The 26,540-nt window shown below is 48.5% G+C and overlaps 1 protein-coding gene across 1 annotated transcript in view; it reads right to left on the bottom strand.

The window, feature by feature from the left end:
- Window positions 1-25,575, bottom strand: part of CMTM7 (CKLF like MARVEL transmembrane domain containing 7) — a 46,369-nt gene extending 20,794 nt beyond the window's left edge. Inside the window, exon 1 of the mRNA XM_061127675.1 lies at window positions 25,377-25,575. Coding sequence (XP_060983658.1) covers window positions 25,377-25,535 — 159 coding nt within the window. The 5' untranslated portion in view covers window positions 25,536-25,575. The remainder of the gene's footprint in view (window positions 1-25,376) is intronic.
- Window positions 25,576-26,540: the final 965 nt, after the last annotated feature.

Raw genomic sequence — 26,540 nt, 5'->3', positions numbered from 1 at the left:
TGTCATAGGGCGCCCAGAGAGAGGAGAAGGAAACCTGAGTGTAAGCCAGAGGCTGGTCTTCAGTCGGAACAAGTGCGCCTGAAAGGAGCTGTAATCACAGCCAGCAAACCCCGTGGGTCAAACACTCACTTACCAAACACAAGTCCTGATGGGCCAGTTAACCTCGCTAGGCCTCAGTCTCCTCATCTTTAAGATGGGGTAAGAAGAAAACCTACCACAAAGAGTTGATGTGAAGATTAAGTGAGACAATTCGAGCAAAACACTTAGAATGGCTGGTAGTGCTCTAGTAAACATTTGACCAAGTATTAAAAGTCCCTGCGGATGTATTCTGAGAAAAGTAACATGGGATGATGTTTGAGAAGCTCTGAGCAGACGGCAATCGTTAACCGGTGGTTCATCTAAGCACGCGAGTTGTCAGCAGGCAATAAGTACACCGTGAGGACAGGTTAGACCCGGGCCCTGCCTCAAAGGACAAGGGGCTTCAGACCCAGACACGGGGACATTAAAAGAAAAAGGGGACGAGGCTTTCCCTGGTGGCCCAGTGGTTAAGACTCCGCGCAGGGGGCCCGGGTTTGATCCCTGGTCGGGGAACTAGATCCCGCATGCCGTAACTAAAGAGCCCACATGCCCAAATGAAGATTCAAGATCCCACATGCTGCAACTAAGCCCCAGCGCAGCTCAAATAAATAAAATATTTAAAAAAAAAAAGAAAAGAAAAGAAAACAGGGACGAACGCCATCAGGGAGGTACCATCTGTGAGGAAGGCAGGCACGTCCTCTGTAAAGAGCGGGTGTGGTCCAGGGTGGACTCAGGGGCTGCAGGATTTGAACATGTGGAGAAGGGAAGAAGGCTTCCAGCGGAGGCGGTGGGGCGGGGGGGATCCTCGTGGGAAGGTGAGGCTGGAGAAGCATGGGGCAGATATTTGGGGGCGGGTGAGCTGTCCACTGTTAGCAAACCCTCCCTGTGTGATGGAAACTAAACTGGCGCAGGAAAGGGGGCAACAGGTCCTGGAGAGAAAGAAGACGGTAGGGGCGAGTAGGGGTGGGTAGTGGGGAGCCAGTGAAGATCACTGAGCAGGAAGAGCCACAAGTGGAACTTCAGGCTTGGAAAACACAGGCAGTGGAAATGGCTCAGAGAGGGGGAGCCTGTGTCCAGCAGGGTTGGATAAGGAGCAGAATCCAGCCGGAGGAATACAGAGGCGGCGGGGAGGAGGGGACGCGGGTGACAGGTGGCACAGATGTCCGGGGGGGCCTTGGGGTGACGTGGGGAGCCCCTCCTGCATCACAGCTCTCGGGGCAGACAGGAAACTCCCCCTGCGAGCTCAAATGGGAGGCAGCTGCCTCGGATTCCTCAGACTGCTGACCACAGGCTCCAAACCAGCTGGCAGAGCTGTCTGTCTAGATCTTTGCACAAACAGAGCCCTGGATGAAAGATAAAACACGCCAGGCCCCCTGCCTCCAGAGGGCTGTCAGCGTCCCCTCTGCTGCTCTTTGGTCGGGTTTTGGAAAATGACTCCCCAGAGGGGACAAGACCACGGGCAGGAGTATATGCCTGGCCCTTGACCGCTTCCGTCTCCAGCCGCCACACCCTTGGTTCAAAGGCACAGTTAACAGTGACCTGCACCCCCGGCTTTGGCGACATCACTCCCCAAAGCCAGCCTCTCTCCCATGCCTCACTCTCCCCGACTCTCTCACTTTCAAATCACCCGTGTGCCAGGTGAAAACAAAGACTTTCCTTCAGAAAGTTCCCCACCCCCTCGGCCTCTGCTTATGAAACAACCCCGGTTAGGCTGGAGCGCAGCCCGTCCCCACGTTTCCCCTTCCCGGGCCCGCAGGCTCCCTGCAGGCCTCCTGGCTGCTGGAAGCTGCCTGCTGGTGAGACACAGAGGTTTTCCGTCCTGCCTCCGCCCTGGTCTCGATGCCTTTGGAGGAAGCCGGGAGGACAGAGACAGGAGCAAACAGCTCCTGCTAAACAAAGCCTCCTCTTGGGCACCTGCTAAGAGACCCGCTCAGAGAAATGCCACAGGGACACACCGGCCTCACGGCTGCCCTGGGCCCGGGCACTCAGCAGAACCTCAGCAAGGTGAGGCGAGTCAACTTAGATCTAGCCACGGAGTCAAGGGCTTCCTCCTGCATGCTGTGTCTGAACTGAGTTTCACAACTTTATCCTGTTCTAAGGTGTGTGCAGAAGTCAGACACGGGCAAAGCCCAAAGGGCTGCAGCCACAGGAAGAGCAAAGAGAAGAACCCGAGCTCAGCTACCAGTGCGCCCAAGTCTCGGCGGAGCATTACAAGCTGCTGGATCAACTCTTTTCAGGCTATCAAAAGCCGCCAAAGAATAAGGGCACAGGACTTCCCTCGCGTACGGTGGATGAGAATCTGCCTGCTAGTGCAGGGGACATGGGTTTGATCCCTGGCCCGGGAAGATTCCACATGCTGCAGGGCAACTGAGCCCACACACCCAATTACTAAAGCCCCAGCGCCTGAAGGCCTGAATGCCACCCCAATGAGCCCGCAAGCGGCAACCACTGAAGCCTGGGCACCTAGAACCTACGCTCAGCCACAAGAGACACCCATTAACAGAGCAAGAAAACCTGAATGTTCTTATCAACTGGCGCAGAAAAAGCATTTGAAAAAATTCAATATCCGTTCATTATAAAAACTTTCAGGATAGCAGGGAACTTCCTTGACCAGATAAAGGCCATCTACAAAATAATCTGGTGAAGGACAGAGAGGCCTGGTGTGTTGCAGTCCATGGGGTCACAAAGAGTAGGACGCGACTGAGCGACAAGACCAAAATAATCAGTGTACTTGGTGATGAGAGACTGCAGGCTTCCCTCTGAGATAGCCAACAAAGACGTCCTTTTTCACCATTCATATTCCATGTTCTTCTGCAGGCTGCAATAAGGAAAAGAAATAAAAGGCATATAGACTGAAAAGGAAAAAATAAAACTTTATTTGGGACTCTGTGCTTCCACTGCAGGCGGCACAGCTTTGATCCCTGGCCAGGGAACTAAGATCCCACATGTCATATGGCCAAATAAGTAAATAAACTGTAAAAAAAAAAAAACCCAAACAGCTTTATTTGTTGACAACAAGATTACTTATAAGTCCGAATAGAATCTATAGAAAAAGATCCTAAAACGAATAAGCTTAGCAATGTCAGAGGTTGCAAGATCAGTACCAAAATCAACTGTAGATCTATATATTAGCAATGAACAACTGAAATTAAATGTTAGAAATAAACAGGACAATTTATAGTGGCAGCAACAAGGGAAATATTTATTAGATATAAATCTAACTTTATAGTATGCTAAAAACTACAAAATACTGATGAAAGAAATCAAAGAACACCTAAATAAAAGGAGAGATTTTGATGGCTAAGGAGATGCAATATAGTTAACATGCCATCCCCCAAACTGATTTATAGATTCAATACAATCCCAGTCAAAGCCTGGCAGGCTTTTTGGGTGGCTAAGTGCCAAAGAACTGATGCTTTTGAACTATGGTGTTAGAGAAGACTCTTGAGAGTCCCTTGGTCTGCATGGAGATCAAACCAGTCAATCCTAAAGGAAATCAGTCCTGAATATTCATTGAAAGGACTGATGCTGAAGCTACACTACTTTGGCCACCTGATATGAAGAGCCAACTCATTGGGAAAGACCCTAATGTTGGGAAAGATTGAGGGCAGGAGGAGAAGGGGGCGACAGATGATAGATGGTTGGATGGCATCACCAACTCAAAGGACATGAGTTTGAGCAAATTCCGGAAGATAGTGAAGGACAGGCCGTCCATGGAGTCACAAAGAGTCGGACACGACTGAGCAACGGAACAACAAATAGAGCTTCCATACTGCACCACTACCCAAAAGCCCAGTTTGGGAGCTGATCAAGAATATTTTCCGACTCTACGCCTTTGCACAGGCTGTTGCCTCCTTCGGAACTCTCTTCCCAGGCTCAGATCTCAGCCTCAGGTTCCCTTCCCAGGCAGGTATGAGTGCAGGCTGGGAGGACTCCGGTTAGCTGAGATCACGGCCTTCTCCGCCTCCTCCCGCAGAAGGCTCATCACCTTCACACTATCCACACGTCACTGATTCAGAGATGCTCCATCTCTCACATTTTCAGTTCCCTCCAGCCAGAGATGGGCCTACACCTTCTGCTGGCCAGACTGGAGAGCAGTCGTGAAGCAGTTACCATTGCCTGCCATGTGCCGGCTCAAAACTTGGGAATGGTGTCACAGCACGGGTAAGAAAACCCCCGAGACCAGAGCAGAGCACTCTCTGAAACCCGGGAACCAGAGGTTGTGGGGTGGAGACGGCAACGTGGTGAAACGGGCACGTGCAGCATCGTTCCCAGAACCAGGAGTCAAAAGCCAGCTGGCTTATGAGGCCAGCACCGATGGCTATCGGTTCTTCCATGGACTCCTCTAAGGAATGCTGCACTGCTCACAACTCTTGATGACACAGAGGACCAGAGTATGTGAAAATACTTAAAAAAGGATTCTTAAAAAAAAAATAAAAACGACTCCTTAGGGACTTCCCTGGTGGTCTGCGGCTAAGATTCTGTGCTCCCAGTGCAGGGAGCCTGAATTTGATCCCTGGTCGGGGAACTAGATCCCACATACTGCCTCAAAGAATGAAGAGCCTGAGTGTTGCAACTAAGCCCTGGAGCAGTAAAATCAATAAATAAAATATATTAAAAAAAAAAATAAAGATTCTTAAAAAAAAAAAAAGAAGTTAGCAGAGCAGGGCCATTTTAGGAATATCTTCACCAATTTATTTTCCTTCATCAATTTTCTTTTTTAGGTATTCACAAGAGTATATAAAAGGGCTTCCCTGGTGGCTTAGCAGGTACAGAATCTGTCTGCAATGCAGGAGACCCTGGTTCGGTTCCTGAGTCAGGAAGATTCACTGGAGAAGGGACTGGCTACCCACTCCAGTATTCTTGGGCTTCCCTGCTGGCTCAACTGGTAAAGAATCCGCCTGCAATGCGGGCGACCTGGGTTTGATCCCTGGGTTGTGAAGAGCCCCTGGAGAAGGGAAAGACTACCCACTCCAGTATTCTGGCCTGGAGAATTCCATGGACTGTATAGGGCACGGGGTCGCAAAGAGTCAGACGCGACTGAGTGACTTTCAAGAGTATATAAAATCTCCATTTAGTCCAGTCTAAAAGAATTCTTTCAGTGAGCATAAATTTTCTAGATGATATGAGATTTGTGTCCTCACACAGTTAACACCAGCTTCCTTTTCCAGCAGCGCCTAAAGCAATGGGGCCTTGGGGGTGAGGATGTATAACACCTCTACATCTTCTGCCCAAGGGGAAAGGTACGATCGGCCTTGTTCACTGCTGTACCCCCGAACAGCTGGGACAGAGGAGACACCAAATAAACATCTGATGCAGTGACCCGAAGCTGAGCCTCTGCCAGGGGAAGCGCCACGATCAGGACCACACAGAGGCTCATCACTCAAGCCAGAAATAGAAGTCTCAGAGTGAGCGGCCCGCGTCAGGCACACTATGCCCTCAGTCTTTAATCCACTGTGGCGATGCTACTGTTCAGAGTTTGCTGGTGACGCTTTAAATCAGGAGCCAGTCCTGACAGCTGGACAGACCGGCAGACGCTTCTCTCACCCCATGGCTCATCTTTGTTTGCCCTGGCATCGGAACCCCCCGTTTTGAGTGTGTGAATCAGTGCAAAGCTGTCAGCCCAACTCAATAAAAAAGAAAGGTTCTCCCACACTGGCCACCAGCACAGAACCGCGTCTCCGCCGGAAACTCCACGCCGGGCATTCAGCCTCTCCCCGCTGGCTCCGCCTTCTGCCTCCTGGCCTGCAGGCCTGAGGCCAGTGACTTGGGCCCTCCCATAGCCAGGTCACCCCTCTCCCCTCGTTATCACCATTCATGATCATGATTAATAACTAGTTTTGGGTCTTCAGAAGAAGATCCACGTCTCTCAAGCACTTTACCCAGGCTGACTTTTCTGAAACGAGTGCTATTCACAGAGGCTTTGGTAAAGAAAATCTTCTTTCATTCTGAAAGATCCTGAATGGACACAGAGAACAGACTTGTGGATGCCAAGGGGGAAGGGGTGGGGGAGAGATGGAGTGGGAGGTTGGGGTTAGCAGATGTAAGCTTCTCTATATAGGAAGGATAAACAACAAGGTCCTACTGCATAGCACAGGAAATTATATGCAATATCCTATCAGAACCATAGTGGAAAAAATTTTTTTGTGTGACTGCACCCCATAGCACATGGGATCTTAGTTCCCCAACCAGGGATAGAACCCAGGCCCCCTGCATTGGAAGTGCAGGGTCTTAATCACTGGACCTCTAGGGAAGTCCCAAGGAAAAGGGGATTTTTTTAAAAAGAATGTATATGTGTGTATAACTGAATCACTCTGCTGTACCGCAGTAATGAATACAACATTGTAAATCAACTATTGTAGCTGTTGTATAGTCGCTCAGTCATGTCCAACTCTTTCGCGACCCCAGAGACTGTAGTCCATCAGGCTCCTCTATCCATGGGATTTCCCAGGCCAAGAATACTGGAGAGGGTTGCCATTTCCTTTTCCAGGGAATCTTCCCGATCCAGGGATCGAACCCACATCTCCTGCATTGACAAGTGGAGTCTTTACCACTGAGTTACCTGGGAAGCCCCAAATCAACTATACTTTCATTAAAAAAAAAATTTTTTTTTTTTAAGTTAAGACAAACAACAACAGCAACCAAGATTTTGAGTGTTTTCTAAATTCCAGGCATCCCCTGGTGACCCAGACAGGGTGGTCACTGCCCCCTTGCGTTTCAGTCACGTCCTGGTGGAAAAGCCCACCACCACCAAGTGAGGAAGAAGTAAGAAAGGGGATTTCAGGTGAAGAAGTGCTGGGAAAAAAGCAGAACTGGGCGACAGGACAGGGTGCTGGGGGCAGCAGTTGGGTGGAATCGGGGCGCGGGGCTGGCTGGGGGGACCACCTTAGGTGGGGGTGTTGGGAAATCCTTCCCAGGCTGGGAGGAGGGGGTTAGGGAGGGAAAGCAGGCTATTTATAGACTCCTGGATTGTTTCAATTCTTTATCTTTAAATATGCAAAATAGGGCTTGGAGTCCCCTGCATTCAAAAAGTAGAGGATCCTGCTCCTGGGAGAGCCTCAGAGAGGAAGTAACCAACAGCCCTTCTTGCTCACTCCGTTGGTGAGAAGGAGCTGCCTCTGCACAGCTATCGACCAGAAACCAGTCTGCAGCCCGGCAGAAGCAGCCTGGGTTTCGGGGAACTGCTAAGTACCTGTGCCGGACTCCATATCTGATGGTGTAATTACTATGGACTCGGGTGCTTGGCCAAAAATATGAAAAATAATAGTACCTAGAGGATAGGGCCGTTGTTGAGGATTAAGTGAGGTAATTCAGGCAAGTTCACAGAACAGGACGTGGTGGGTGATAATCCTTCAAGCAACTTTAGCCACTCTTCTAAGAATGTCACCTTTAAGTTCCCCAACCAGGGATCGAACTTGTGCCCTCTGCATTGGAAGCACAGAGTCTTAACCACTGGACCACCAGGGAAGTCCCCCAAGGATGTTATCTTTGAGCTAAGCTGTTGTGTTTTATTAATTATTATTAATAGAACATGCAATCAAGTCCAACTTGAACTATTAACTCTGGATAGCAAGTCTGCGAAAGGGACTTTTGTGACAACAGAAGCAGTAAAATACATGTTCTTCCCTTTCTTTCTCTCCTGCCTCTGTGGTGGCTACGGAACACCAAGAGTCAGAGTTTCCCTCCACACTGACTTTAACATCCAATGATGGGCTGCTCTGTCCTGGACTCCTCACATGTGTCAAAGCCAGGAAAAATAAGACAGACCATTCCAGACTGAAGAGACTGCAGAGACACAATCATTGAAGGCAACGCTAGGCCAGAGAAAGGACGTTAGTGGGTCAACTGGTGAAACCCGAATATCGCAGCGAGATTAGATGCCAGAGAACTGACGTCACAGATCTCTTGAGAGCGAACCCTACAGCAGTTGGTAAGAGAAGGGCCTTCTTGGGAAATGTGCGCTCAAGCCTGGGGACAAATAGCACTGTGTCTCCCGACCAGTCGTTCCCGTCTTTCGCTCTCTCCGCAGGCCTCCCTGCTCCCTGAGACACAGCAATGCTGAAATTAGGCCACTAATAACCCTGCCATGGCCTCCAATTGTTCAAGTGAAAGGAGGAGTCGCACGTCTCTCACTTTAAATCAAAAGCTAGAAATGATTAAGCTTAGTGAGGAACACGTGTCGAAAGCCCAGGCGGACTGAAAGTTCAGCCTCTTGCGTCAAAGTTAGCCAAGTTGTGAATGCAAAGGGAATATCCTTGAAGGAAATGAAAAGTGCTGCTCCAGCAAAAAAAATGTAATGATAAGAAAGCAAAACAGCCTTATTGCTAATGTGCAGAAAGTTTCAGTGGCCTGGGTAGCAGACCAAACCAGCCACAGCATTCCCTTAAGCCAATACCTAATTCAGAGTCAGGCCCCTAACTCTCCTCAATTCCAGGAAGGCTGAGAGAGGTGAGGAAGCTGCAGAAGAAAATCTGAAGTTGGCAGAGGTTGGTTCATGAAATGGAAGGAAAGAAGCCGTCTCCTTAACATCAAAGTGCAAGGTAAAGCAGCAAGTGCAGATGCTGAGCTGCAGCTGGTTCTCCAGAAGAACTAGATAATTCATGAAGGTTAACCACACTATAAAATAAATTCTCAGTGTAGACAAATACTCTTCTACTGGAAGAAGACAGCAGGCTTCCCAGGTGGCTCAGTGGTAAAGAATCCACCTACCAATGCAGGACATGTAGGTTTGATCCCTGGGTTGGAAAGAATCCCTGGAGAAGAAAATGGCAACCCACTCCAGTATTCTTGCCTGGAGAATATCATAGACAGAGGGGCCTGGCAGTCCATGGGGTGGCAAAGGTCAGACAGGACTGAGCATGCATGCAGGGAAGAAGATGCTCTATAGGACTTTCATAGCTGGAGACAAAGTCAATGCCTGACTCCAAAGGACAGGCTCATCTTCTTGTTTTGGGCTATTGCAACATTAAATGCTCATTTACCATTCCGAAAATCCTGCTGCCCTTAAGAATTACACTAAATCTACCCTGCCTATGCTCTCAAAATGTAACAACAAGGCCTGGATGACAGCACATCTGTTTACAACATTGTTTATTAAATATTTTAAGATCTACTGCTCTGAAAAAGGATTGCTTTCAAAATCTGACCACTCATTGACAAGGCATCTGGTCATCCAAGATCTCTGAGATGTACACTGTTGTTTTCAAGCCGGCTAACATAGCATTCATTCTGCAGCTCACGGGTCATTTCAACTTTCAAGTCTTATTATTTATTTATTTATTTTTAATGTAAATAGGCATTTTGCCAAGAAATGTTTTTATTTTTTATTTATTTATTTTCATTTATTTTTATTAGTTGGAGGCTAATTACTTTACAATATTGTAGTGGGTTTTGTCATACATTGACATGAATCAGCCATGGAGTTACATGTATTCCCCATCCCGATCCCCCCTCCCACCTCCCTCTCCACCCAATTCCTCTGGGTCTTCCCAGCGCACCAGGCCCGAGCACTTGCCTCATGTATCCAACCTGGGCTGGTGATCTGTTTCACTATAGATAATATACATGTTTCGATGCTGTTCTCTTGAAACATCCCACCCTCGCCTTCTCCCACCGAGTCCAAAAGTCTGTTCTGTACATCTGTGTCTCTTTTTCTGTTTTGCATATAGGGTTATCATTACCATCTTTCTAAATTCCATATATATGTGTTAGTATGCTGTAAGTCTTATTATTTAATAAATACATTTTGTAAGGCTACATAGCTGGGCTTCCCAGGTGGCGCTAGAGGTAAAGAATCTGCCTGCCAATGCAGGAGACATAAGAGACATGGGTTTGATCCCTGGGTCAGGAAGATCCCCTGGAGGAGGGCATGGCAGCCCACTCCAGTGTTCTTGCCTACAGAATTCCACAGACAGAGGAGCCTGGCAGGCTAGGTCCACAGGGTCACAAATAGTTGGACATGACTGAGGTGACTTATCACACAACACAACATTCATTCTGCAGCCCATGGATCAAGGAGTCGTTTCAACTTCCAAGTATTACTATTTAATAAATACATTTTGTAACGCTATACAGTTGCCATAGACAGGGGTTCCTCTTATGGATCTGGGCAAAGTTAACTGAAAACCTCTGGGAAGGATCCACCATTGTCACTGCCATGAAGAAAATTCATGATTCACAGGAAGAGGTCAAGATATCAACATTAATAGGAATTTGAAAGAAGTTGAATCCAACCCACATAGATGACTTCAAGGGGTTTCAAGACTTCAGTAGGGGAAGTAACTGCAGATATGGTGGAAACAGCAAGAGAACTAGAATTAGAAGTAGACCCTGAAGATGGGGATGAATTGCTGCCTCTCCTGATAAAGCTTGAGTGGATGAGAAGTCACTTCTTACAGAAGAGCCAAGGAAGTGGTGTCTTGAGACAGAGTTGTGAAGTTTGTTGGTGAAAATGTTGCGAAGTTTGCTGAAATAACAACAAAGGACTTAGAATATTACATAAACTAAGGTGATAAAGCAGTGGCACGGTTTCAAAGGACTGACTCCAATTTTGAAAGAAGTTCTCCACTATTTGGTCAAGTGCTGCCAAATAGCACTGTAGGCTGCAGAGAAGTCGTTCATGCAAGGAAGTGTCAATCTATGCAGCAAGCTTTGCTGTTGTCCTATTTTAGGAAATTGCCATAGTTGCCCCGACCTTCAGCAATAACCACCCTGATCAGTCAGCAGTCATCAAATATCAAGGCCAGATCCTCCAATGGCAAAAAGACAATGACACATGAAGGCTCAGATGATGGTTAGCATTTTTTTTTTAGCAATAGAGTAGTTTTCAATTAAGGTATGTACATTTTTTAGACATAATGCTATTGCAGAGGTAATAGACCACAATACAGTACAAACATAATTTTTATATAACACTGGGAAACCAAAAAATTCATATGTCTCACTTTACTGTGATACTCACTTTACTGCGGCGGTCTGGAACCAAATGTACACAACAAACTGTGATGGTAGACGTTCCGTCAGCAAGGAGACGCCCATCAGCTTTAGGGGATGCATGTCACACTGCAGGGTGTTTTTTTCAGCCACACCCAGAGGCATGTGGGATCTTAACTCCCCAGTCAGGGATCGAACTCATGCCCCACTGCATTGGAAGGCAGAGTCTTAACCACTGGACCACCAGGGATGTCCCTACACTGCAGTTTTGCTTTGATTTACAATGTTGTGTTAATTTCTCCCGTATACGCTGCAGCTTGTCCTCTGCCCAAAGTGGCAGTCAGTCAACACTGCTCCATAATGATGACACTTGAGGACCCTTGTAAAACCAATGGCACATTGTCAACACAAGGTCAATGGTGCTTCTTTTTACCTTCCCCATGTGAGACTCACAACAAACACAATATATCAATAAGGCCCCCATCTCTGAAATCATTAGGTCCCTCCAAGGAGTTAAAATAGATATGGTCAAGTTATTTATATCACCATGATACTGTTCACAATTCTTTCCTGAAAGGTTACAGAAATAATTTTGGTTCCTATTGATTTTATTTTTTCATTCAGTAAATATTGATTTCTTTTCATCTCCCCTCATTTCAAATGAGAGTTGAAAACAAAAATAACAAAACTGCTTAAGTGAACAGCAAAAAGTAACATGCGAATTCGGTGCAGACTGGCCTTGCAGATCCAGGGTGTGCCCCAGGGAAGAATACTGATAAACCAGTTCTGCAGGTGGAGGGAGGCTTCAGTCAGGTTTGTGTGTCCCCAGAGCATACCACCTTAGGGCCTTGTCAGGGATCAACCAGAGGCAAAGCCGTTCATTCCAAAGGCTCCTGAGAAACACAGGCAGGCGCTGCTCCACTGAAAGTGAGTGAAAAGTGAAAGTGAAAGTCACTCAGTCATGTCCAACTCTTTTCGACCCCTCATGGACTATACAGTCCATGGAATTCTCCAGGCCAGAATACTGGACTGGGTAGCCTTTCCCTTCTCCAGGGAATCTTCCCAACCTAGGGATCGAACTCAGGTCTCCCACATTGCAGGCGGATTCTTTACCAGCTGAGCCAGCGGGGAAGCCCAAGAATACTGGAGTGGGTAGCCTATCCCTTCTCCAGCAGATCTCCTGACTCAGGAATTGAACCGGGGTCTCCTGTGTTGCAGGCGGATTCTTCACCAACTGAGCTCTCAGGGACACCCCGGCTCCACTGAGCTCCCCTTTACCAGGTCAGTGTCCACATCCCAGCTACCGCAGAGGGCACAGCTCACTCCGCCCACCTGCAACCTTCTAAAGATTTTCCTTGCACAGTGGGAGCTGTCTGGCTCAGAGGCACCCCATCCTGAGTTTATCGACTCCCCTTCTCTGGTCTGCAGCCAATGAACAGAACAAAAGCCCAGCTCCACTGCCCCAAATGGGAGCATCTCTCTGAGGCCCCTCACTCTCCAGAGCTCCCGGCAAGATCAGGCTGAGGCTAGACTTCTCAAACCCATGGTCTAGTCCTCCCCTGCCCTGGACTGCAGCCCTCACTCAGGCAATTTTTGCAGGAGTGTTACTCAGCCATAATAAGGAACAGGACTGTGCCATATGCTGACACATGGACGAATCTAGAGACGGTCAAACAGAGTGAAGTCAGTCAGAAAGAGAAAACCAAATATTGCTATTAACCCACATATGTAGAATCTAGGGGGAAAAAAAAGCAGAGGTGATCTTATTTGCAAAGCAGAAACGGAGACACAGACACAGAGAATGAAAGCATGGACACCAAGGCGGGAAGGGAGAGTGGGATGGATTGGGAGACCGGGATCCACAATCCATGTACACAACAGAGAACTACTAAGGACCTCCTGCAAGGCACAGGGGATCTACTCAGAGCTCTGTGGGGACCTAGACGGGGAGGGGGTAAAAACAGAGGGGTGTATGTGCACACACAGCCGAGTCACTCTGCTATATGGCAGAAGCTAGCCTGACACTGTAAAGCAGCTATACTCCAATAAAAATACATATTATTAAATTAAAAAAAAAAAGAATCCCCATCTCAAGCTCTATTTTTAAGAAGCTTGACTTCAACACTCCCTGTGATGGATTCTGGGAAATTCTAAAGATGCTGATCACACAGGTCTTCTTGTTCCCCAGGATATTCTGGTCCTTCACATCTTAAGTCAAATAGGAGTCTAGAGAGCTTGAACTCTGAACCCTGAACCCCAAGTAGAGCCTCTCAATGACAGTGGATGTGGAAGACCTCTGACACCCCCTGGGAGGAGATCACAGGAGATGTTTGAGAATCTGAGTTACAGAACAGACGAAAAAATGTCCAAGGGCAGGCAATAGCTGGTGGGCCTAGGGATTCCACCTTCAGGGATTTCTCCTTCTGATAAGCTTGTACACACAGAGAACTATGATATGTAAAATGGTATCTACGACAGCACTTCGACGTAACAAAAGATGGGAAATAACCCAAGTACCCATCAACAGGGGATTGGTTAAAAAACAATATGGTCAATCCATTCTCTGGGACACAACGCAGCTCTTAAGGAACATGAGGAGAATGAGAACACTCTGAATGCATACGGAATGATCCCCAAGGCGGAAAACCAATGGAGAGATTAATATTTTACCTCTCTGTGTGTAGCACACACCGAAACATAAACTATGAATAACTCCTGATGATATATAAGAAAACAGTTATCAGTGGGAGCCTCCAGGAAGGAAATGTGGAAACTGGAAGAGTTTATGAACTTTTAAAATCTTGATCGTGTGAATGTTATCTACTCAAAAATAGGAAATACACTTTTAACAGTTGTACAACCACAGTTACTGTGAGCATCAGCATTTTCATTTTTTAGAATGGCTCTAGGAAGGGACCCTGGAGGACAGTGGGACTGCTGGGCAGTGGAGGCCTGTCTTATGGCCATTCTTCTGCACAGAAGGTATTTAAACTCCCCGCACAGTCTCCTCATCTGTAAAGTGGAAATACTGTTCTAAGCATTAAGGAATAGCAAAGGAGATGTGATGTCATTCCCATGGTTATGTCACATGCTGGGGTGAAGGGATGCCGCAGAGGTGAGTAATTAAAGCTCCAAATCAGTTGACTCTGAGTTGATGAAAAGAATGTTCTCTTCAAGTGAAAATCCCTCAGTCGAGTCTGACTCTTTGTGACCTCATGGACTGTAGTCTGCAAGCCTCCATCCATGGGATTTTCCAGGCAAGAGTACCGGAGTTGGTTGCCATTTCCTTCTCCAGGGGATCTTCCCGACCCAGGGATTGAACTGGGGGGTCTACCGGCATTATAGGCAAACGCTTTACCATATGAGCCACCAGGGAAGATCTGAACCTGGATCCTAACAATGAGTGAATTCTTGGCTTTTGAAGCATTTAGCACAATGCCCAGAGCAAGGATTCCAACCAACAGATTGACTGCACAAGAAGTAAAAGACATATGACCATAGCCGAGATAAAAACTTATCTAATTGTTATGGTAAAAATGGCCACTGTAAGGACTTCCTTGATGGTCTGATGGTTAAGAATCCACCTTGCAATGTGCAGAACATGGGTTCGACCCCTGGTCCAGGAACTAAGATCCCATATGCCACAGGGTAAGCTCAAGTGCCACAACAGAGATCCTACAAGCCGTAACCAAGATCCAATGCAGCCAAGTAAAGTAAATATATTTTTTCAATGGCCACTGTACCTCCTACCTCCTGCACGGTTGTTGACGCTCCACTCCCCTTCTTTTCTGGCTAAGGAGCAGCTGTGAAAGCACCAGATATCATGCAGGAGACACGGGTTTTTGTGGCTGTATGAGATATCTCCTGCTGCCTAACAAATTACCCCAAGTAGGTAGCTTAAACTGATATTCATTTAAAATCTCACAGTTTCCAGCAGTCGGGAGCTCTGCTAGTCTTCTGCTCAGGGTCTCATGAGGCTGCGGTCGAGGTGGGGGCTTGGCTGGGGCTTCCTCTGAGGCTTGGAGTTCTCACACAAGCTCATGCGCTTTTGCAACTATGGGGTCCTATTTTCTGGCTGATTTCAGCTGAGGGCTGCTCTCAGCTTCTAGACACAACCCACAGCTGCACCCCACATGGCCTCCGCTGGGCCCAGGAAGGCAGGTTAGTTCTCCGGGGTCAGCAAGAGAATCTCTCCCTTTGGGAAGAACCCAGTGTCTTTCTTAAGGACTGTCACCTGATTAAGCCAGGCTGATGGCTCAGATGGTAAAGAATGAATCCACCTGCAATGCAGGAGACCCGGGTTCAATCACTGAATGGGAAAGATCCCCTGGAGAAGGGAATGGCTACCCACTGCAGTATTCTTGCCTGGAGAATCCCACAGACAGAGGAGCCTGGCGGGCTACAGTCCATGGGGTCAAAAAGAGTCGGACATGACTGAGGGACTTTCATCTGAAGATAACTTCATCTTGATCATCAGAATCAACTGACTTGGAGCTTTAATTACATCTGCAGCATCCCTTCCCCCTGGCACATCACATAACCAGGGGAATGACATCACATCTCCTTTGCTATTCCTTAATGCTGAGAATTTCAAATCCTGAAAGATGATGCTGTAAAGGTGCTTCACTCAATATGCCAGCAAATTTGGAAAACTCAGCAGTGGCCACAGGACTGGAAAAGGTCAGTTTTCATTCCAATCCCAAAGAAAGGCAATCCCAAAGAATGCTCAAACTACCGCACAATTGCACTCGTCTCACACGCTAGTAATGCTCAAAATTCTCCAAGCCAGGCTTCAGCAATATGTAAACCGTGAACTTCCAGATGTTCAAGGTGGTTTTAGAAAAGGCAGATGAACCAGAGATCAGATTGCCAACATCCACTGGATCATCGGAAAAGCAAGGGAGTTCCAGAAAAACATCTATTTCTGCTTTATTGACTATGCCAAAGCCTTTGACTGTGTGGATCACAATAAACTTTGGAAAATCCTGAAAGAGATGGGAATACCAGACCACCTGACCTGCCTCTTGAGAAACCTGTATGCAGGTCAGGAAGCAACAGTTAGAACCGGTCATGGAACAACAGACTGGTTCCAAATAGGAAAAGGAGTACGTCAAGGTTGTATATTGTCACCCTGCTTGTTTAACTTACACGCAAAATACATCATGAGAAACGCTGGACTGGAAGCACAAGCTGGAATCAAGATTGCCGGGAGAAATATCAAAAACCTCAGGTATGCAGATGACACCACCCTTATGGCAGAAAGTGAAGAGGAACTAAAAAGCCTCTTGATGAAAATGAAAGAGGAGAGTGAAAAAGTTGGCTTAAAGCTCAACATTTAGAAATGTAAGATCATGGCATCTGGTCCCATCACTTCATGGCAACTAGATGGGTATACAGTGGAAACAGTGTCAGACTTAATTTTTCTGGGCTCCAAAATCACTGCAAATGATGACTGCAGCCATGAAATTAAAAGATGCTTACTCCTTGGAAGGAAAGTTATGACCAACCTAGATAGCATATTAAAAAGCAGAGACATTACATTGCCAACAAAGGTCTGTCTAGTCAAGGCTATGGTTTTTCCAGTGGTCATGTATGGATGTGAGAGTTGGACTGTGAAGAAAGCTGAGCGCCAAAAAACTGATGCTTTTGAACTGTGGTGTTGGAGAAGACTCTTGAGAGTCCCTTGGACTGCAAGGAGATCCAACCAGTCCATCCTGAAGGAGATCAGTCCTGGGTGTTCATTGGAAGGACTGATGCTGAAGCTGAAACTCTAATACTTTGGCCACCTCATGCGAAGAGTTGACTCATTGGAAAAGACCCTGATGCTGGGAGAGATTGGGGGCAGGAGGAGAAGGAGACGACAGAGGATGAGATGGCTGGATGGCATCACCAACTCGATGGACATGAGTTTGAGTAAGCTCCGGGAGCTGGTGGTGGACAGGGAGGCCTGTCGTGCTGTGACTCATGGGGTCGCAAAGAGTTGGACACGACTGAGCTGAATTGAACTTAATGGTGAGAAAAAGTCGAAGGTCCTGTCCACACTTCAGAGGATGGAACTGCATAGGGTTGTGACTCATGGGATGAGACATTACTTTGCCAAAAAAAGTCCATCTCGTCAAAGCTATGGTTTTTCCAGTGGTCATGTATGGATGTGAGAGATGGACTGTAAAGAAGGCTGAGCGCCGAAGAATTGATGCTTTTGAACTGTGGTGTTGGAGAAGACTCTTGAGAGTTCCTTGGACTGCAAGGAGATCAAACCAGTCCATCCTAAAGGAAATCAACCCTGAATGTTAACTGAAAGGACTGATGCTGAAGCTGAAGCTCCAATACTATGACGACCTGATGCAAAGAGCTGACTCACTGGAAAAGACCCTGATGCTGGGAAAGATTGAAGGCAGGAGGAGAAAGGGATGACAAAAGATAAGATGACTGGATGGCATCACTGACTTGATGGACATGAGTTTGAGTAAGCTCCGGGAGTTGGTGATGGACAGGGAGGCCTGGCATGCTGCAGCCCATGGGATCTACAACATGCCAACAGTCATGACACTTGACAGTCTGACAACAAGTCACAGACAACTGAACAACTGAACAACAAGGGACTCACGGGAGGGGTCCCCCTAGGGTGTGTCAGCCACAGAGGGGGAGCCTTGGAGCCTGCCTGCCACACACAGAGGGATAGCACACCATGGGGGGGGGGGAGGGTTAGTCTGTGGCCACACTTAGGATCCCATTCTGGCTCCAGAAATAAATAGAATTTTCCAACCTTGTGCAAGTGACAAAATCTCTCAGCCTTCATTCAATGAAAATAAGGGAAAGTAATTAACAAATAGTCGTTAAGGATTAGCCAAGGGAAACTGCATGTGAAATTGCCTGACATGACAAAGCAGACACTCGCCCTTTAGTTCTTCTCTTGGGAGGAACTTAGGACATAACACCAGGATGATACTAATGATTTCACTTTTTTTTTTTTTTGCCACTCCACGTGACACGCAGAATCTTACTTCTCTGACCAGGGAACCAGGGAAGTGCTACTAATGGTTTCCTCTTAAGCCTTCCAGAGGCCCAGAGAGAAATATGTGAAATGCTTTCTAAAGTACGACACACTCTGTCTGTCCTATTCCCCAGAGAGGGATTTCCCCACTCAGACTGAGTTCGTCTCTGGCAAAAAGTGAAATTGTCACCAGCATCTACTGGCACATCTCAGAGCACCTCCTTTTAACTCTGTGACTGCCTGCCCACCAAAGAGGAGCCAGGTGGGTCCTCTAACCAAATAATGGACTCGTATGTAGTTATCACAGCATCCTTTCCAGCTAAGATTTAATGACATGAGGGGACTTCCTAGGTGGTCTAGTGGTTAAGACTCTGCACTACCAAGGCAGGGCGCCTGGGTTCAATCCGTGGTCTGGGAACTAGCTAGCTCCCACACGCTGCAACTAAAGATCTAGCATGCTGCAAAGAAGATCAAAGAGCCTGTGTGCTACAACCAAGACCCAGTACAGCCAAATAAGTAATTAGAAAAAAAAAAAAAAAAAGGTTTAAAGACACGGGAAACTTTTCATGGCATATTGATAATGAAAAAGAGTGACTCCAAGTTGTCCTCTTATGAATTCAAGATCTAGACTCAAACTACCCCAAATGCAGCTTCATTATTTATGGCTTTGTGATTTTGGGCAAGTTGCCAAATTTCTCTGTTTCCTCATCTGTAAGATGCAGATAATTATAGGAACTACCTATTCTGAGGACTGAATAAGCCCACACATGTAAAACACCCAGCCCAGTCATTATCACCTAACAGGAACTCAATGTATGATAAATGCTATTATTATTACTATTATTATTAGCTAAGTATCACTTTCATCATATGAGAGAAAAAGTTTTAAAAAGACTTCCCTTTAAACAATACTAGCATTATTGCTGCCTCCCTAGGGGAATAAAGAAAACCTAAGAGGGGACTTCCCTGGTGGTCTGGTGGATAAGACTCCACGCTCCCAAAGCAGGGGGCCCAGGTTCAATCCCTGGTGGGGGAACTAAGATCCCACATGCTGCAACTCAGCCCAAGCACCCCAACTAGAGAGCCCGCATGCCACAACGAAGACCCAGAGCAGCCAAAAAAAATAATAAATTAATAAAAATTGAAAAGAAAAAAAAAGAAAACCTAAGAGGAAGAAGTGAGTAAAAAGGTATGGAGGTCATGCTCTCTTTAGTCACTCTCTCTGCACTCCAGAAGGTCCAAGTCACCCTGTGCCCAAAAGCATTTATTTAATTTCTCCTCTCCCTTTCCTACTCCCTTCTCAATTCCTTTCATTGTCTCCACCTCTATGAATGAGAGTGATACCCGCATTACTCTGAAGTTTCACAGCAATCTCTTCTGCGGGTAATGTGTGGCAACCACTTTCGAGACAATTTCTCTCTTTCTCTATCAATGAATCTGTCCACCTATTTCTTTAAAGGGAAAAGGCTGCCCCAGGGAAAGGAAGAGCCTTGTCACTGCCAAGTAAAACGCAGACCAGGTGAAAGGCTTTCGCAGCAGGACTGCCGCTGGTCCAGAGGATGCGGCTGCGCTGGGAAGAGGGCCCCTTCTCCTTGCGAGCCCTCATCTCTCAGGAAGGCTAGGGGATGGAGGGCCAGCAGCCAGCGCCAGGCCCTGAGCCAGGCCACCAATGCCAGGGGGTTGCTAAGGACCCGGCAGAGGAATGCCCGGGAGTGAGCAGCGGGCAAAGAAACTTCTGAGCCAAACTGGTGACAAAGGAGGACAGCATGAGGCAGGCGGCGGGTCACTGGGAGGCTCCCGGGCAGCAGGCCTGGGCCGGTGCCGCGGGCAGATGGCAGGGCGAGGAAACAGATGGGCGGCCAGGGGCCCCCAGGCAGGAAGCGTCAGCCTGGAGAGCAGGGGATGAGCCTGGGAGGAAGGGAGGAAAGAACTGAAATGAATGCGCTGACCCACACAGGGAGGCCTCGGAATGTTCTGGAGGGTCTCCAGGATCCACGGTGATGCCAGGGACCCTGTGAGATTGTCTGGATTCACGTGGGACCACACACAGCCCCCCAACCCCCACCCTCGTCCCCTAGCCTGGTGGACCCCTTCAGCTGCTATTTTCATCAGGACCCTCTCCTCTGGCTGGTGGCTCCCGATTGGGGTGCAGACAGTTATTTGGGGTGTCCTGCAGGGGAATTCTTGCCAGTAGCTAGGAAATCCACATGGTCTGCAGCCTGAATAAATAAATCCTCACACCCATGAGGTGTCGTCATCCTTCCGATGTACGTGGAGGCTGTTGCCATTGCTTAAACACAACTGCCTTTCAAAGTACTGGATGAAAAGAGGGACTTCTCTGGTGGGTCAGTGGTTAAGACTGAGCCTTCCAGTACTGAGGGGTGCGGGTTTGATCCCTGGTCGGGGAACTAAGATCCCACATACCTCGTGGCCACAAAACCCAAACATAAGAAACAGAAGCAACACTGTAACAAGTTCCACAAAGACTTTAAAAATGGTCCACATCAAAAGTATGTGATAAAAGAGAGAGACTGCAATGGACATTATACAGTTCTTATTTCATTCTGGACACACAGATTTCTCCAAGACCTCTTGCTTTTGAAAAGGACACGTGACTACTCTGACCAATGGTATCACCCTTGAGTCAAAGAATTAAAAAAGAGATATTTTCATACCAGCAACCAATGACTGATGTTAACGCCAAAGAAATAAATCTTTTCTTATGAAGCTCTTAAGAAAATAAAACCCTTACAAAGTCTTTTAGCCCACCTGTTTCTTTTCTAAACCATCAGACACCGAAAATAAGACTGTGACTTAAAATATTATTACTACCACATTTGGCTCCTGGAAATTTCTGGATGATACAGAGACAATCATTGATTTCTGGACGTTAACAAGGCTAGAGAGTTGTTTAATGCCAGCATGCTCAGCAGGGCAAGACGCACTCCATCTCTCTCTCTGTGAAAGGTCATGGCCATTTATCCAAAGGAAGGATTAATGGCTTTGCACACCAAAACTTCTCCGCAGGGCGGTTCATCACTGTCTTGTTCATCCACAGGCAGAACTGGAAGCTCCTCGAGCCACAAAAACAGGGGAGGGGGCTGGTCACACAAACCATGGTGCATTTGTAACTGGCTGCAAAAACACTGTTGAAAACCTCATTGCGTGCAAACCTTAGGTGACATGAAAAAATCACCCATTACCTGTTAAGCAAATAAAAGCACTTTACAAAACTGTAGCGTGTCATCCTACTTTTCTAAAAATAAGACAAAACCAGCAACCGCAAATTGTATGTCGCCTATGAAACAGTGTAAAATTTTACTTTCAATAATAAACCCGGGGGGAGAGGGAATGGGAGGGTCTAGTTTTTTCTTGGTTTCCCGAAGTTTCTACAATGAACAAGTATTACTTCTGTTATCGGGAATAAAGCCTGTAAGTTATGTCTTATTATTTTTATTTGTTTGACCATTGATGGACAGCAGTTTCTTGTTGTTGGATTGGGATTGGGTTGGAGTGAAAGACTATTTTTTGGCTAGGTCAGGTCTTAGTTGTGTCATGTGGGATCTGGTTCCCTGACAAGGGATCAAAGCCAGGCCCCCTGCATTAAGAACTTGGAGTCTTGGCCACTGGACCACCAGGGAAGTCCCAAGGGGTCAAAAACTCATGATATGAGGTTCTTTGCTGCCCTCAACCCTCCAGCTGCCACGAAACAGGGCATGGGAATGCCAACTGCATTTGGGAACCAAACTGGGGCTCCTCCTTCCACACAGACCTGAGACAGAACATGAAAGGTGAGCCATTCTGGGCTATGCTTGCTCATTCTCCACTAACAGGTCTTTTCATGGCTGTATCAGAGGCTGCGATCCCCCACCGTCTAACTCCATCTGGGATGTGGGCTGTGAATACCCAAGGGAAGTCTGTACTTGCCCCACACTCCTAGAAAGTCTTTAGGAAGCCAGGAAAACTCAGGAACTCTCCCCAGACTCACACACCCACTTAGTCTCCTCCTTCAATAGTATTCCTGATAACACCTCTCTTTAGGATAGTTAAGTACTTGTCATGCCTTCATTATTTTGCTGAAATGAATGAAACACATCCTGGATACGATCCTAATCCCAAAGACAACCAAAAGACAATTTCCATGAAGTTCCAAAATGACCCCAGGGGGCTGTGCAGTCCCAGGTTGAGAACCATCGCTTCAACAGTGAATTGATACTGATATGATTACTTCCAGAATAATCTCAGAACAAGCACCGTATTCTCAGCACGCTCCGGCAGACCCTGGATGGGCTAGTCCTGGCCTATTTCTCCAGACTCACTCCCACCATTCCCAGCCCTGTCCCCTTCCCTCCAACCATCATCACTCCTCCTTCCTCCGGTCACTGAGCCCCTGTCTGTGCTCTTCCTTCTTCTGGCAATGCTGTTCCCTTATCCTCCAAATATCCCTTCCACAGAACTGCCCTTTCTTACCTCCCTGACAGGGTAGACCTCCCAGTTAATTCCCTGCGGCAGGGGTCCCCAACGTCTGGGATCTGATGCCTGATGATCTGAGATGGAGTTGATGTAAGAATAATAGAAAGTGCACAATAAATGTAATGCACTTGAATCATCCTGAACCATCTCCCGCCCTCAGTCCATGGAAAATTGTCTTCCATGAAACTGGTGCCTGGTGCCCAACAGGTTGGGGACTGCTGCTCTATGGGCCTCTTGTTCATAACTTTTGTCCCAGTGTACAATTTTATATTTAAAACCACTTAATGTTTATTTTCCCAATTATACTATAAAGAGGTCAGGGGCTGTTCCTGACCCCTCTTGTTCACTGGGCCTTCCACACTGTCCTAGCATACAGCAGGTGCTCTATATTTACTGAGTAAATAAAAGAACCTTCTAGGAATTCTCTGGTGGTCCAGTAGTTAGAACTCGGTGCTCTGACTGCTGAGCGCCTGGGTTCAATCCCTGATTAGGGAACTAAGATTCCACAAGCTGCACAGCGTGACTGAAAATAAAACTTTAAAAAAAGGAAGTTTCTGGAAGACACTTAAGGTTTCCATCTTCACTGCTTACGAAACTACATTCTGATTCTCCATCCTTATTATGGTTCTTCAAATGTCACAGTCTCTGCCGAAAGGATCTATCTTGTTAACGGCTGTACTCCACAGGCTTGGCTTCTACAGAGGTAAGAAGAGAGCAGATGCTCAATAAGAGAGATAAACCCCTTTCTAAATGTCAGGAAGAACTGCCCAACACTGGCCCTCTTCTCACCCTATCTCCTTCCTTTCTATGTCCTCCCTGCCCAGAATCGCCGGAATAAAGTCACTAGGAGGCCAACAGGGCATGCCCAGCCTGACACACCCACACTCAACTCAAGATTCAACACAAATGTCACCTTAATCTTCCCTCCGTCCTTCCTTCCTTATGTGGGCAACCACAGATCTTTCAACTCCTCAACCAGGCAGTTTGGGGACAAGTCTGTCTTCTCAGCAAAACCACAGAATCCTTGAGGGCAAGGGCTTTGTCACAGCCATCTGTTTCCGGAGAAACAGAGGTGAACATGGCACTCACCAAAGTCTGATGAACAAATAAAATGATGAGGGGTGCTGGAGGAGCCCCAGGAAGGCCCTCTGGATGCCTGCAGGGGTCAGGGCACTCCTTCCAGCTCAGGCCCCTCAAGGACTGGGATGATGCCAGGAGGCCCGCCTCCAGCTCACACTCTGTGAGGATCCAGATGGGCCTTCCTTCCTCGAGTAGTGGATTTGGGGGGACTCCCAGAGAAGAGGAGGAGGAGGAGATCAGCCCTAAATGGTCTCTGTGTAGTAATATGACCATGGCAACGGCAACTTCACTCCCAGAGGGTCTGCTCAAACCGGCCTGCATCCACAGGGCAGTCCCCAGGGAAGGAAGAAGGTGTAAGAACCCTCTGGGCACTCAGAGATGCAGTTCTCCAAGTCTCTGTTCTCTCTGGGACATCAGGCCATCACTGTCACCTGCAACTTGGCCCAAGGGCCAAAGGTAAGAGGCTAGTTTAGGAGCTGAATGAAGGGGAGGTTTCTCTTCTCCACTGTGTGTGTCTATTAAATTTATGGATGAAAATAGAGGCTCTGACCCCAATCTTTGTCCACCAAACTCATCATTCAGCTCCTGATACACCTTCCAAGGCTCCCATTCATCTTTCTTAAGGATGGGGAGGTAGGTAGGTCCCCTCTATTTGGCTGATCAGATCTCTCAGTCTGAATCCCCCAAAATGCCCTACTCAAAGCCAACACAGCTGCACATGATTTATTTTGGTTAGTAGCTAAAATACTTCCACTTCCTAATTTTTAGTCCATCTAGATGCTCTTCTTTGAGAAAAGGGAACTCAGTCCCTCTTCCCTTCAGGTCTGGCCTAAGCAGGAAACCAGAGCCCCCTCTACACACCCTTGGCCCCCAGAGTAACAGAGCTGTGGATGCCTGTGAGGCCCTCACGCTGTGTCCAGGCAGGCCCGGCCTCTGGGTCTGTGGCCGTGTGTATAAGCCCCATGCCTCCCTCCTTTCAAAACTACCACTTTCTCCTCTACCATTCTCGCTGCAAACATTATCAGGAGTGGAATCAAAAAGAGCCCGGCCGAGTTTCCAAACACATCAGACGAACGGGAAAGGTGTTTCAGGTTTAAAACTTGTGAGGAAGAAAAACTTGGGAAGAGAGAGAAGAATGGGGAACAGGCCGGGGCAAGGTCTGCCCTGCTGGAGGCCCCCGCCTCTGTCCCGCCCGGCTCCCTTTCCGGAGATGCCCACTCCCCAACAAAGTACAGAGGCCTCCCCAGTGACCACTGCCGTCCAGCGGCCCCGAGGGCCGGCCCTCCCTTGGGAGTCGAGGGGCAGGGCCCGGGACAGCTGCCCCAAGGGTCCCCGCGCCTTCTGCCCCCGGGAAGGCCGGGCCGTGGACCCCGCGCTCGGGCGAGGCCGCTCGGGTGGCAGGAAGCCCAGCGGCGCGGGGTTCGCGAGGAAGACGCGGCGGCCAGAGCGCTGGAAGAGGTCGGCTTCCGCGGCCTGAGCGCCGCCCCCGGCACTCCCCACCCCCTGCGCGGGTCCGAAGCGGCGCGGCCCGAGAAGAGGAAGGAAGACGCTCGGGAACTTTGGCCGTGGTTTCTTACGGTCCCAGGCAGACCGACCCCGCGGAGCGGCTGGAGAAACTTGGGAGCCCGGAGCAGGGGCCGGGGGAGCAGGCCGGGGGGTGCGCCGAGTTCCTCGCCGGAGGAAGCCCCCTCCAACTTGACTGGGGTGACTCGCGACCCCGCCCGGGGCGCGATGCTCCCGCCGCAGCCGCGTCCGCTCCCCGGACCCTGCTCTCCGCGTCACCCCGCAGGACCCCGGCCCGCGCCCTGGCCTCTCTTACCATCTGCGCCACCTTCAGTATCGCCCCGTGGGTGCGGGGGTAGATGGGATCCAGCAGATTCTCCAAGGAGCTCACGCCCAGCGGCCCCGCGCCGGCTCCGGCTCCCGGGGCGCTGCCGCTGCTGCACGTGGTGCGGACGAGCCCGGCTCCGTGCGACATCGCGCGGCCCTTGCCCGCGGGCCGCCTCCGGCGGCGGAGGCCAGGGGCCAGTACCAGAGGGGCGGGGCCTGTGTGGGCGGGGCCTCTGCGTGTGGGGGCGGGGCCCTGGTGGGCGGGGCGCAAAGCCCCGGGCCCGCGCGGGCGACGCCCCCCCACCCACAGGCCGGGCGCAGCTGAAAGGTGGCTGCAGCCTCCGCCCTCGGGGAGGCGCGGAAGTTGGACTGGAGGGGGCGAGGGAAACGGATGCCCCGAGTGTTAGCCTTTCCGAGGTGGGCGAGGCCGGGCACAGCTGGTCTGAGCCTCCTGGGATCTGGTGTGGGCGCGGCTGCGGATGTGTGCTAAGGGCCCCTGAAGTATAAACTACACTCACTGAAATGCCCAAACCTTCCGTGTTCAGCTCCATTAATTGTTCTGTATGAGTGTACATCTGTATAATCACCGCCCACGGGGGAAAAGTTCCATCGCTCTTTTCCCACTTCCTGTCGCTATAGATTCGTTTTGCTGCTTTTTCGTTTGTCCACTTTTTTGGTGGACAGAAGCTCTCATTTCTCTGGGGGTGGGGGGTAACTATCACTGGGTCACAAAGTGTGCATAGGTTTATCTCTAGAAGAAGCTGTCAAGCAGCTATCCAAGAGAGATGCTGTTTCCCGCGTTCTGGGTTATTTTTCAAATGAGCAAGCAGTATCATACCAAAGGAGATAGTCATCAAACTTGTTATACCATCAAATGTTTCCACAGAACACAAAAACCTACCTCCTGAGGTCACTGGATGCCTGTGCTATCCTGTCAACAGAGAACTGTCAATTTGGCAAACTCTTGATAATTCTTTTTTTCTGGTCGGACCATGTGGTATTTGGAATCTTAGTTCCCCAACTAAGATCCCAGGCCCCCTACGGTGGGAACATGGCATCTTAACCACAGGACCACTGGAGAAGTCCTTTGATAATTCTAGAATGTAGAGATACTCATGAAATCTCTGCTTTGACAAGTTTGCCAGGTGTTTCT

Source organism: Dama dama, chromosome 24, assembly GCF_033118175.1.
Source record: "Dama dama isolate Ldn47 chromosome 24, ASM3311817v1, whole genome shotgun sequence".
Lineage (NCBI taxonomy): Eukaryota > Metazoa > Chordata > Mammalia > Artiodactyla > Cervidae > Dama > Dama dama.
Note: the sequence above shows the minus strand (reverse complement) of the source record. Positions and strands in the feature narration are given on the sequence as shown.